The following is a 12274-nucleotide window of genomic DNA, read 5'->3' as shown; positions in this document are numbered from 1 at the left end:
GACGTAATTGTTGATTGAAGCCATGGCTTACGGGTTGTATGATCATATGCAGTTTGGGTTTTGGCCATGGATCAGGAAATGTTTTCTGCTGAATTGAAAAAGTAATCCTTTAAGTTTTGGGGATTTCATCATTGCAACGTGGGATTTGAGTCGTAACAGATATCAAGTTTTTTTATTTTTTTGGTTTGGTGCTGATTACAATCAGAGGAAGAGGATGGTGGCTATCAGAAATGTTTCCGGCAAGCCGGAATGATGCAGTTAGTTGGGTGGTGATGATGGAGAGGAGACATGTTTAGGGTTTAAGGCTCAACTCTTTTTCTAAAGGCAATAAATAACTATTTTAGATAATAAATAATAAGTAAACAAAAAATGAATGAAAAAAGAAAAGAAAAGGGCAATATAGTCATTTTATGCCTGTCAGGGACGAAGCGTGTAACTTTTAACAGTAAGAGGGACGATCCAAGTTAATTTTTGAAAATAAAGACTAAGCGTGCATTTTGGCACCTGTACGAGGGACAAATCGTGTAATTTACTCTAAAAAAACAACTAAGGTTGTGTTTGATATTCGTCTGACCGAGTCAGGCCAGACATTTTTGGCTGACTCGGTCAGCTAAAACTGTTTGGTAAGTCGATTTTGTGCGTCTATCTCGGAATATAGTATCTGACTCAGTGAGAAGATTAAAATTGGTTGACTGAGAATGGGAGAGGAGTCTTCCAATTGTGCCCTTTCCCTACATCTCCTCTTTCAACGTTTCCATAGACACGCTTCTTCTCTGGCAACCAGCAACGACCGTCGACAGTTTCTGCCTCCACCCAACGATTGACGCCTTCTGCCTCCTCTCATCAGGTAAAGCTTTCATGTTTGGTGATTTTGTTGTTTCCGAGTTTCAATTGATTTGTTCTACCTTTTGATTAGTGGCTGTGAGAGCCACAATTAAACAAATAAAAAGCAATAAAACCCTAATCATAAGATGAAACGCTTCCAACAAGAATGAACAACAGAGAAACTTACAATCGAAATTCTAATTGTGAAGTTGTAACATTTCAGACTTGAGAGTCGTGATTGTTAGAAAGGGATAATCGGAAAAAGGCGCTTTGATTATGAGGATGTCATTCACAAAATTTGTGGATGATGAAATAACCGTTCGTAGGTAAAGCTTTCATGTTTCAATTGATTTCCCTGTTAAATGTTTGGGTTCTGATTTTAAAATCCACCCACCAATCACTCTATCACTCCATTGATTTTGCTTTTATTATCTTGTGGAGTTTGGTTGTTGGCTTAAAGTTTGGGGTTTTCTTCCACATTTTGTTTGTAAAAACTTTTGAGTTTTGAACCAGGTTTTTATTCTGAAAATGATATAATTTATAGGAATTTATCAGAGTTTTTTTTTCTTCTTGAAGTAATATAATGTGTAGTTTTTTTTTAGATTTTAAGTTTTTCTAACATTTTTTATTGTTTTTTGTGTATGTGATTCGGTTTCAAGTGCGATTGGTGCTAACTTTAGTCCTCATATCATCAATGTTAACACGGGAGAGGTAAATTAACTATTTTACCCTTATGAGTTTTGTGAAAAATTATATATGATAGATGTGCAAATACAACATTGGACATGATTTTTATAAAATATACAATGAAAAATGATATAAAGAAAAAGTATAAAAAATTTATAAGTTTGTGATGATTTAAATTGGTTTGTATGACAACTTTTATTTGGATTTTTAAATAATTTATGTGTAATTTACATTTTGTATGACAGTTGATATGTTTTTATAATGGTTTGTATGACAACTTTTATTTGGATTTTTAAATAATTTATGTTTTTATGTGTAATTTACAACATCAGGGTAAAATGGTCATTTTTCACCAGTCAGCAAATTCAGTCAGATGTACAATCAAACAACATGGTTTCTTACTCAGTAAGAGTTTATTACCCAAACAGACATTTCTCAGTCAACACTTTCTCAGTCAACAATTATCAAACGGGACCTAAGTATTTTAAAAGAAATCCCTTTTAAGTTTGAGGGCTCACATCCAAAGCACCACCTGTTAAGACAGACGTTACAAATCTACAGTCCTCATAACAGGAGATATAATTTTGAAATTTGCATATTCTCACACTCCTTCACTAAGTTCCAAAATCCATACGCATTTGAATCGAATTCTCACGGTTCATCATCATCTTGGCGGCGATTCAGTTAAAATACAACTTTTCTGCTGCTCATCAATCTTAATCATGTGAGTTTTGATGTTTCATACTGTAATAAGTTACTAGGTGTGAGACACATATATTACATAGGTTAAATAAAAAATTAAATATTAAAATGTAAATATTAAGTATTTTTTAAAAGTAAATTTTAAAATAAGAAAGGAAAAAACATATTTATTGCAAATTATGATTACATTTAATATTTTATTTATATAACTATATGTATTATGTGGCTTTTTAATTTTAAAAATTGAAAAAAATATATATAGAAATTGACATGTTGATATTATTTATTTCAAAAATACCATAAAATGATAAGTGTCAAAATTTATGAAAGATTTATAAATGGGAAAATGAATCTTGTAGATTTTTATAAGTTGGTTACCCTATTAAATAAATAAAAAAATCGTTATTTCACCGAATGTACCAATATACCCTTTTAGATAATAAAAACCTTATTCTAACAAATACGACGCGACTCAAACACACAGTCACCTCCATCTTCTCACGTCGTCGGCTCCTCAAGCTCTCCCCTGCTCGACACTGTATGCCGTCGCCCCTGTCAAACCACCGACCGGAGACCTAGCACCCCACAGATATAGGTTCATTCTTCAATTTCTGCTTTCGTTCTTCCTTTTTTTCCCTGCTCTCTGTTGAAATCGAAATCATTGAGCTCAATGTTTACCAAATGGACAGTTGTGATATTGATTATCCTAGGTTTTCTCAACTGATGTGGTATATTAATGATTTGTTTGAAGTTGTCATTTGAAAACATTCTATATTTCCATGCGATAATCCCTTTTTTACACGATAAGATGTCCATTTTACTAAAAGCGATTTCTTTGTCCAATATCAGATTGTGTGAGATGAAATGGAATGAGTAGGCTAAGTTATTTATTAACATCATTGAACATTTTATGTTGTTATTTCTTTATTTCACTGGTGGACTGGATGAAACTCTAGGTCTTGATCCAGTACCCTCTGTATTCAATTCAGGATTAGAATGTAATAATTTTCGTATATCTTTTACTAAAATTGTTGTTCAGGATGCTGATTCTTCTCACTTTAAGCAGGTGGAGATGAAGAATTAAGTAGAGTAATTTGGCTTCTGCAAGTTTTATGTCTGCAGTCGTGGGTTGTACTTAATTCAGACATATCAACAGAATAGGACATTTTTAGTTCTCTTCAAGATCATCATCTGTTAACACTCCCGGCCAACATTTGAAATGTCTGCAAATATCTTTAATGGGTCTCTTCATTTCCATTCGGGTACCACAACCCATATGAACTTTACTCAAATTTCAGCCCTAAATTATAGATTCAATCGTCAATTTCCTCATAAGAAACTGAAACCTACCAGTACCAGAGACACTGTTATCTGCAGTTCAACAATTCGGCCCAAGAGAAACTCCAAGTCTGTGGAAAACACAGAGGCTCATGATTTAGTACGAATGCTATTGAGAAATTCCAACAATGACAAGTCATTGCTTTCGACACTAAACAAGTATGTGAAGTTAGTGAGGACTGAACACTGTTTCCTTCTGTTCGAGGAGCTTGGCAAATCTGAAAAATGGCTTCAATGCCTTGAGGTTAGTCCCTAATTGAAATTTCCTTCATGTTCCAATTCATTCAAATTCCAATTTCTCTGACATTTCATTGGCTTAGGTGTTTAGATGGATGCAAAAACAGCGTTGGTATGTAGCAGATAATGGAGTATATTCAAAACTAATATCAGTAATGGGGAAAAAGGGTCAAACCCGAATGGCAATGTGGCTCTTCTCAGAGATGCGAAACAGTGGGTGCCGACCTGATACATCTGTATACAATTCACTCATCACAGCCCATCTTCACTCCAAGGATAAACCCAAGGCTTTATCTAAAGCTCTTGGATACTTTGATAAAATGAAAGGTACAGAACGCTGCAAACCAAGTATTGTAACATACAACATTCTTCTCAGAGCATCAGCTCAAGCAAAAAACATTGTTCAAGTAGAAACTCTGTTTAAAGATCTTGAAGAAAGCATTTGCACTCCCGATATTTTCACATTCAATGGTGTGATGGATGCTTATGGGAAAAACGGGATGATAAACGAAATGGAAAGGGTACTTGCTCGTATGAAAAGTAATCAGATAAAACCCGACATCATTACTTATAACCTGTTGATTGATTCGTATGGAAGAAAACAAGAATTTGAAAAGATGGAACAGGTGTTTAAAAGCTTGTTGAGGTCAAAAGAGAGACCTACTGTTTCCACTTTCAATTCAATGATAACAAATTACGGGAAAGCAAGGCTTCGTGATAAAGCAGAATTGGTTTTTGAGAAGATAACAGATATGGGATACGCCCCAAATTTCATTACTTATGAATGCATGATTATGATGTATGGATGTTGTGATTGTGTTTCAAAGGCAAGGGGGATATATGATAAGATGATAGAGTCTGAAAAGCAAGTGAAGGTTTCGAGTTTGAATGCAATGCTAAATGTTTACTGTGTGAATGGGTTACCATTGGAAGCAGATAAGCTGTTTGAGAGCGCTTCTAATAGTGGGGTTATTCCTGTAGATTCTTCAACGTATAAACTTCTGTATAAATCCTACACGAAATCCAACATGAAGGAGTTGTTACAAAAACTATTGAAGCATATGGATAGAGATGGGATTGTTCCAAATAAAAGATTCTTTCTAGATGCTTTAGGGGCGCTTGGGTCTTCAAGAGGTGAATCTAAACCTGAGTATATTGGTTCTAAAGTTAGATTTAATAGGTCAGCACCTGCAACAACGGGTCCCACATCCAACATGGGGAGTTAAATGAGTTTGTATAGAGTGAGAAAGTTTTCAAAGAAACTGACCATGTTTGAATCTGTTTAGGAAATCATGAGGTCCTGATAATTGAAACAGAAACCCTTTATGAGGGCATGGTAGAGTATCATGTGTACTCATGCCATGTTGGCAATGTAGGGCGATTAAGTGAGTCAAAGAAAGTCAATTGTGTTAAGTTGTTAGCGCGTAGTATAAATAGTTCCTCTTTGTGTAATTCTTTAAAAGAATCTGATGCATAAAAAGTTGTTTGCCTTGGTGAATGTATAAATACCATCTTTTTTTAGAAAAAAAATATTAAAAATTAACATCGCTTTTAAGAAGAGATGTTGAAGTCAAATCGAAGGTAAACAAGGCCAAGTATACAGAACCTTGCTCGCATCAGTCTCATAGTGCAACAACTATTTAAGACAGAACATTTGATTGGGCAACCCACAAAAACGTTGGATTTAAAAATTGTACGTGATATTTTTCTAAACCCAAAGTTTAGTTAGAACTTTTTTTTTTGACGCGTATTGTCAAATGAATTTGGAAAATATATCTTTGAATTGTCAAAGTCTTTGTAGCTAGAATTTCTAAACCAAATGGGGGTTTAGAAATAATTGGTATTCCATTTTCCAAGTCAACTTACAACATTTTCAAGAGGCCTCTCTTTATAAGGATTGAAAATGGGAAGTTAATAGATATCTCATACCATCCTCTTTGGGTTTAAAATTTAAATAGTCTAAACAGTTTAGACAGTAAAGTTTATCAAGTGTAGTCCCAAAAATGAATACTCGAGTCGTTGCTTTCCTCCTCTTGTTTAGTGATGTAATATTTGTGATTACTACCAGCAGTATCTCTGCTTCCAATAATGAGACTGATTACCAGGCGTTGTTGCAGTTCAAGTCCATGATCACCAATGATCCATACAGAGCTCTAAGCTCATGGGGCAACACGACTTCCTTTGATTTCTGTGATTGGAATGGTGTTTCATGTGGGAAAAGGCACAGAAGAGTGACTGCTCTAGTACTCAAGTCGCAAGGCCTAGAAGGCTCGTTGTCTCCACATGTAGGAAACCTGAGCTTCCTTGGTTTCTTTTCTCTCTTCAACAACAGCTTTCAAGGAAGCATCCCTCATGAACTGGGTCGTCTATCCAGGCTACGTGTCCTCGATCTTCGCTATAACAAATTCAAGGGAGTCATTCCAAGTAACTTGTCTCGTTGTTCTAACCTTGAAAGGCTTGGCCTTTCTCATAACAAGCTAACTGGAAGCATACCCAAAGAGATTAGTTTCCTTTCCAAACTTACTTTACTTATAATCAGTAGTAATAAGTTGACAGGTGGAATCCCGCCTGTTTTGGGGAATCTAACATCAATGCAAGTCTTCTCTGCTGCCTTCAATCCTTTTGGCGGGAGCATTCCAGAGACCTTAGGCCGGTTGAAAAGATTAGAAAATTTTGGCTGTGGTGGTTGTAATTTATATGGAACCATCCCTCACTCCATTTACAACCTCTCACTCTTAACTATTTTTTCCTTGAATAATAATCAACTTATTGGTAGTCTTCCCTCAGCCATAGGTTCGATGCTCCCTCGTCTTGAGCACCTTCAGTTAAGGGATAACCAACTAGTCGGAAATCTTCCACCCTCGTTGTCTAATTCTTCAAAACTACAACTTCTTGAAATGGGTAACAACAATTTTAGTGGCAAGTTGGAAATCGACTTTGCAAGACTAAAAGATCTCAATTTTTTATCCTTAGGGAATAACATCTTTGGATCTCGAGAGGCTGATAATATGAAGTTTCTCGATACTTTGAAAAACTGCAGCAAATTAGACACTTTGGATATTTTCAATTGCAGCTTTCAAGGAGAGCTGCCGACATCAATCGGTAATCTATCTGATCAGCTAAGTTTTCTAGAGATGGGAGGAAATCAATTTTCCGGAAACCTTCCTTCAAGTATAGGTAATCTAGTCGGCTTGACTACCTTACTTTTAGATAATAGCCAATTCACGGGAAAACTCCCCTCCACCATTGGCAAGCTTCTGAAACTGCAAGTTGCTATCTTCACCCGGAACCAATTTTCAGGGCCAATTCCAGATACCATCGGGAACTTATCATCATTGAATCTACTTGATTTAGGCTACAACAGATTGGAAGGCCATATCCCAACAAGTCTTGGAAATTGTCATCAACTATCTGAGTTATACCTTGATGACAATAACCTGAGTGGCAGAATACCTAAACAACTTCTTCAGCTTCCATCTCTAACCATATCCTTAGATTTGTCTCGAAACAACCTGACTGGGTCAATTCCAACACAAGTTGGTGAACTCAAGATGTTGGCGTCTCTCGATTTATCTGATAATAAATTATCAGGTAACATCCCTAGCGCCCTCGGTGCTTGCACTAGCCTTCTGTTCCTATCCCTCCAAGGAAACTCTTTTCAAGGCATGGTGCCACCATCATTAAGTTCCATCAGAGGAGTTGAGACACTCGATCTTTCTAATAATAATTTATCAGGCCAAATTCCTCGATTCTTGGAACGATTCTCGTTACAATATCTAAACCTTTCCTTTAATGATTTTGATGGTGAAATACCAATGCTAGGAGTGTTTGCCAATGCAAGTGCATTCTCAGTTTTGGGGAATAGCAGGCTTTGTGGTGGGTTGCCTGACCTTGGGTTACCCAAATGCAATGAGACACATGATAAACAGAACAAGAGGTTTCCTTTGTTCGTAACACTCATTCTGATTGCATCAACACTTTTCACTATATCGTGTTTAGTGTATGCTTGTTGTAAGAAAATCAAGGGCAAACCCTCTCAATCATTGACAAACGGACGATTCATCAAAGTATCATATGCTCAACTTCTCAAGGCTACAAATGGCTTCTCTGAAGCCAACCTTATTGGAGAGGGTGGGGTCAGCTCTGTTTACAAAGGAATCCTTGATGATACATGTGTTGCAGTCAAAGTTGTACATCTTCAAAACCGAGGTGCTCACAAAAGCTTTCTAGCAGAGTGTGAAGCATGGAGGAGTATCCGACACCGCAATCTGTTGAAGATAATAACTGCATGTTCGAGTATTGACTTTAAAGGAAATGACTTCAAAGCTTTGGTATATGAGTTCATGCCTAATGGGAGTTTACATGATTGGTTGCATTCAAATGTAACTACAACTAAACTGAACCTTCTTCAAAGAATAAATATTCTCATCGATGTCGCATCCGCACTTGATTATCTTCACAACCACTGCCTACCAACCATTGTTCATTGTGATTTGAAGCCTAGCAACATTCTACTTGATGATGATATGGTGGCCCATGTTGGAGACTTTGGTTTAGCTCGATTTCTTGGAACAAATTCAAACCAAAACAGCACAAGCGGAATCAGAGGAACAGTTGGGTATGCACCACCAGGTAAAAAAAAGTCATGTATTCCAACATTGTAATACTTATTTATTCTATCAAGGAAAACTGCAATAAAGTCTCTATATATTGACCTCATAATCAATTTAGTCCCTCTATATTTTTTTTATTAAATTAAGTCCCAAATACCGGTAATCATATTCAATTTAACCTTTTGACCCGGTCAATAGGTTATCCAACTTTCAAAAATTACATTTTTGGCCCAGATTTTAAAATTTATTACAAATTTGATCCAAAATTTACACTTTTGGCCCATATTTAAAATTTTGTTACAAATTTGGTCCAAACTTTACCCTTTTTGCCCAGATTTTAGCATTTTATTATGAATTCATCCTAACTTTAGTTTTTTTACAACTTTTTTTCTCAAAGAATTGTTTATAATATGTTTTTTTCTTTATAAAATCATATTTATAAAAAAAACGTATTTTCATATAAAAATCTTATATTTTCTATATAAAAACTTTTTAATTTTTTTTTTTGTGTATGAAATATCTAGTAATAAAAATAGGTATTTATTAAGTATATAAATATATACAAATCCATTTTTATAAAAAATGTATACAAATACATATTTTACAAAAAATATATATATACAAACACCTATTTTATCTATATTTTTTTTATAAAATTGTATTTGTTTACATTTTTTTATAAAAACCTGTTTGAACAATTTTTTATATAATGTGTTTGTATATATTTTATAAAATGTATATAAACACGATTTTATAAAAAAAATATGGATATACACCTATTTGTGTGCATATATATATATATATATATATATATATATATATATATATATATTTATATATATAGGCGATAGGTGTTTATATACATTTTTTTTATAAAAAGGAATTTGTATATATTTATATACTTAATAAATACATATTTTTATAATTAGATATTTCATATACAAAAAACTTTTTAAAAAAACTTTTTATATAGAAAGTATAAGATTTTTATGTGAAAATACGTTTTTTTTTTTGTATAAATATGATTTTATAAAGAAAAAACATATTAGAAACAATTTTTTGAGAAAAAGAGTTGTAAAAACAACTAAAGTTAGGATAAATTCATAATAAAATTCTAAAATTTTGGCAAAAAGGGTAAAGTTTTGACGAAATTTGTAACAAAATTTAAAATCTAGGGCAAAAGTGTAAATTTTGGACCAAATTTGTAATAAAATATGAAATTTAGGCAAAAAATGTAATTTTTGAAAGTTGGATGACCTATTGACCTAGTCAAAGGGTTAAATTGAATATGATTATCGGTATTTGGGACTTAATTGAATAAATAATATATATAGAGACTAAATCGATTATAAAACTAATATGTAAAGACTTTATTGCAGTTTTCCCATAGTATTATTAGATACCTTTTTTCTAAAGTAATTGCTTATAAGTTTCAGAGTATGGTGTGGGGAGTGAGATGACAAGTAGTGGGGATGTCTATAGTTTTGGAATACTATTGTTGGAGGTGATGGCAGGGAAGAGACCCACAGACAACATCTTTAACGAAGGCCTTACCCTTCATAAGTTTGCTGACATGGCCTTGCCAGACCATGTAACTGATGTTATTGATGATGGCCTTTTAGATATTCTTCAAGAGGATGCTATTGCTACACAACATACTTTAGCATATGCAAACAAGATAGAGGATTGCTTGGCTTCAACTGTCAAGATTGGGGTATCATGCTCTGTGGATTCTCCACAACAACGGATGAATATCGAAAATGTTGTTCATGAGCTGCAGCATATTCTGGAAAAACTTCAACATATCTAAGGTGGAATGTTTCGGGGTGTTAATTGGAAGATAGTAGTACTGTATTGAAGTATTTGATAAATGTTGTGTTTTTATGGATTAAAATGTGAAATAAATCGAATTTTGAATAAAATGTCAAGTCAACGCACAAATTGAGTCGACAAACAAGACATCTTGTAAAAAATTTAACATCGCACAACTTTTAAGAAGAGATGTTGAAGTTAAATCAAAGCTCAAACAAAGCCCAAGTATACAAAATCTTCCTGACATCAATTCTCATAAAGCAACAACTCAAATTTACATTAAACAATAATGTTTATTTATTTTTTTTTTATTTTTTTTTATATATATAGGAATCAAACAGTGGCCAACAACCATAACACAACATATGAAGAAATGGCAAGAAGAAACCATACAATGAAAGCCAAAGCTATGGAGATTTGGAATGTATAACATGAGAGTGAAGGCTGTAATCTGCAGATATCAGTGTCTTTCATGAACAGAATCATCACTCCAGCTGATGAGCTAGCAGCTGCAAGTGATAGAATCATTGTCACCTGTGTGAGTCATGTTTTGTTATTACAAAACTATATATGTCATCCTATGAATTTTCAGTTGTGATCAAACTACTGAAGAATAAAGATCATACTGATTAATTATTATGATGGTGTTGGAAGGTTAAAAAATGGAATTAATTACTAACCCAGTCACCAACCAGAAGAAAGCTCAATAAGATATGATTGTGGAGATCTTTGTTTAACCTAAGAGCATGAATATCAAGACATGCAAGTCCAAAACTCCATAACACTTGTAGTCCCATTGCTGCAATTAGATAGCTGAAATTGATAAAGATGAACTACAAAGTTAGAGCTTTTGCCTTTTAGACAGATACATACATACAGGCAAACATTGCTATTAGGCATGCATGTTCATTTGACTTAAAAGGATCAATGTACACAAATCAAAGAACTCCAAAACTTCAAGAAAAGGCTCCAAGATTGCCAAACAAGAAAGCTAATGTCAGTTATAGATGAAGACTGCGCACCTATTGTTCATTATTACGAGTTTTTGGCTGTCAATCTTTTCCTTTTCTTCGTCCGTACAATCATCATAAAATTGAATTCCGGTCTACTCCTTGTGTTTTTCTTGGCTACAGCCCTGCTCACCATGGTTATTGTTGTCTTGATCCCTCCACTGATCGGATCTACATTGCTAGACATGTTCGCTTCAATGAACACGTCTTTCCTTATCAGCCTTCACCAATACCTCCACCACGTTCTACCTCTCCTTACATCTCTAATTTTCCCGACCCACCACCTGGTTTTCCATCTGAATCACCCCGACCTCCACAGTCTCAACCATCATCACCACAATCTCCGCCACCACAATCTCCACCATCATTATCTCAATCTCCTTCACCAACTAATACCAACTTACCACCTCCACCACCAGCTCCTCGGCCTCGGCCATCCAACCTTCGCCCTAATCCTAAACAACCAGATCGATACAACCCCACTGCCTACACCACCTCCACATCTCCTCCCCTTGAACCTACCAACTTTACCGTTGCTAACAAGTCTTTAGAATGGCGTCAAGCAATGGCCGAAGAGTTATCTGCGCTCCATAGGAATGGCACGTGGACCCTTGTTCCCCCTGTCTCTAATGCTAATATTGTTGCTTGTAAATGGGTTTACAGGGTAAAAACTGATGAACATGGAAAGGTTACCAGGTACAAAGCCCGTCTCGTGGCAAAAGGCTTTAATCAACAGCATGGTGTGGACTATCATGAGACTTTCAGTCCGGTTATCAAGCCCGCCACCATTCGTACGGTTCTCTCTCTAGTTGTCAGCAACAAATGGCCCCTCAGACAGTTAGACATTCAGACTGCTTTTCTTCATGGAGATCTTGAGGAAACCGTATACATGCGCCAACCTCCGGGATTTATTGATCAAACCAAACCTGATCACATATGCTTGTTGCATAAATCCTTGTATGGCCTCAAGCAGGCTCCTCGGGCTTGGTTTACAAAGTTGTCTACTGCGCTTCATCAGTTGGGATTTTATGGGTCCAAAACCGATCCCTC

The 12274-nt window shown here is 35.1% G+C and overlaps 2 protein-coding genes and 1 pseudogene across 5 annotated transcripts; 2 read left to right on the top strand and 1 right to left on the bottom strand.

Moving 5' to 3' along the window:
* The first annotated feature begins 698 nt into the window (after positions 1–698).
* EMB2453 (Tetratricopeptide repeat (TPR)-like superfamily protein) lies at positions 699–5295 on the top strand. 3 transcript variants are annotated; one of them, XM_079026833.1, is made up of 5 exons: positions 699–847; positions 1049–1151; positions 1485–1536; positions 3281–3796; positions 3873–5295. In XM_079026833.1, the coding sequence occupies exons 4-5, from the start codon at positions 3434–3436 to the stop codon at positions 5013–5015; spliced, it is 1506 nt and encodes a 501-aa protein (XP_078882959.1). In that variant the 5' UTR covers positions 699–847; positions 1049–1151; positions 1485–1536; positions 3281–3433; the 3' UTR covers positions 5016–5295. The 3 variants fall into 3 exon arrangements, with proteins under 3 accessions (XP_078882959.1, XP_078882958.1, XP_078882961.1); XM_079026832.1 differs by lacking the exons at positions 699–847; positions 1049–1151; positions 1485–1536 and adding an exon at positions 2657–2809; XM_079026835.1 differs by lacking the exons at positions 699–847; positions 1049–1151; positions 1485–1536 and adding an exon at positions 2668–2809 and having other exon boundaries at positions 3278–3796.
* A 373-nt stretch (positions 5296–5668) lies between these two features.
* LOC145088473 (uncharacterized) lies at positions 5669–10875 on the top strand. Of its 2 annotated transcripts, XM_079026831.1 has the most exons (3): positions 5669–8421; positions 9839–10213; positions 10545–10875. In XM_079026831.1, the coding sequence occupies exons 1-2, from the start codon at positions 5793–5795 to the stop codon at positions 10210–10212; spliced, it is 3003 nt and encodes a 1000-aa protein (XP_078882957.1). In that variant the 5' UTR covers positions 5669–5792; the 3' UTR covers position 10213; positions 10545–10875. The 2 variants fall into 2 exon arrangements, with proteins under 2 accessions (XP_078882957.1, XP_078882956.1); XM_079026830.1 differs by lacking the exon at positions 10545–10875 and having other exon boundaries at positions 9839–10501.
* Positions 10548–11011, bottom strand: LOC145090045 (CASP-like protein 5B1 pseudogene; annotated as a pseudogene).
* Positions 11012–12274: the final 1263 nt, after the last annotated feature.

This window comes from Lactuca serriola, chromosome 2 (assembly GCF_051521515.1).
Source record: "Lactuca serriola cultivar US96UC23 chromosome 2, Lser_US96UC23_V15, whole genome shotgun sequence".
NCBI lineage: Eukaryota > Viridiplantae > Streptophyta > Magnoliopsida > Asterales > Asteraceae > Lactuca > Lactuca serriola.
The sequence above is the reverse complement of the archived record's forward strand: the minus strand, read 5'-3'. Positions and strand labels throughout refer to the sequence as shown.

Excerpts from the sequence above, each read along its gene's own strand:
- EMB2453 (XM_079026833.1), top strand. The coding sequence starts at position 3,434 with ATGTCTGCAAATATCTTTAATGGGTCTCTTCATTTCCATTCGGGTACC. Across the intron at positions 3,797-3,872 it reads AATGGCTTCAATGCCTTGAG|GTGTTTAGATGGATGCAAAA; the intron begins GTTAGTCCCTAA and ends TCATTGGCTTAG.
- LOC145088473 (XM_079026831.1), top strand. The coding sequence starts at position 5,793 with ATGAATACTCGAGTCGTTGCTTTCCTCCTCTTGTTTAGTGATGTAATA. Across the intron at positions 8,422-9,838 it reads AGTTGGGTATGCACCACCAG|AGTATGGTGTGGGGAGTGAG; the intron begins GTAAAAAAAAGT and ends TATAAGTTTCAG.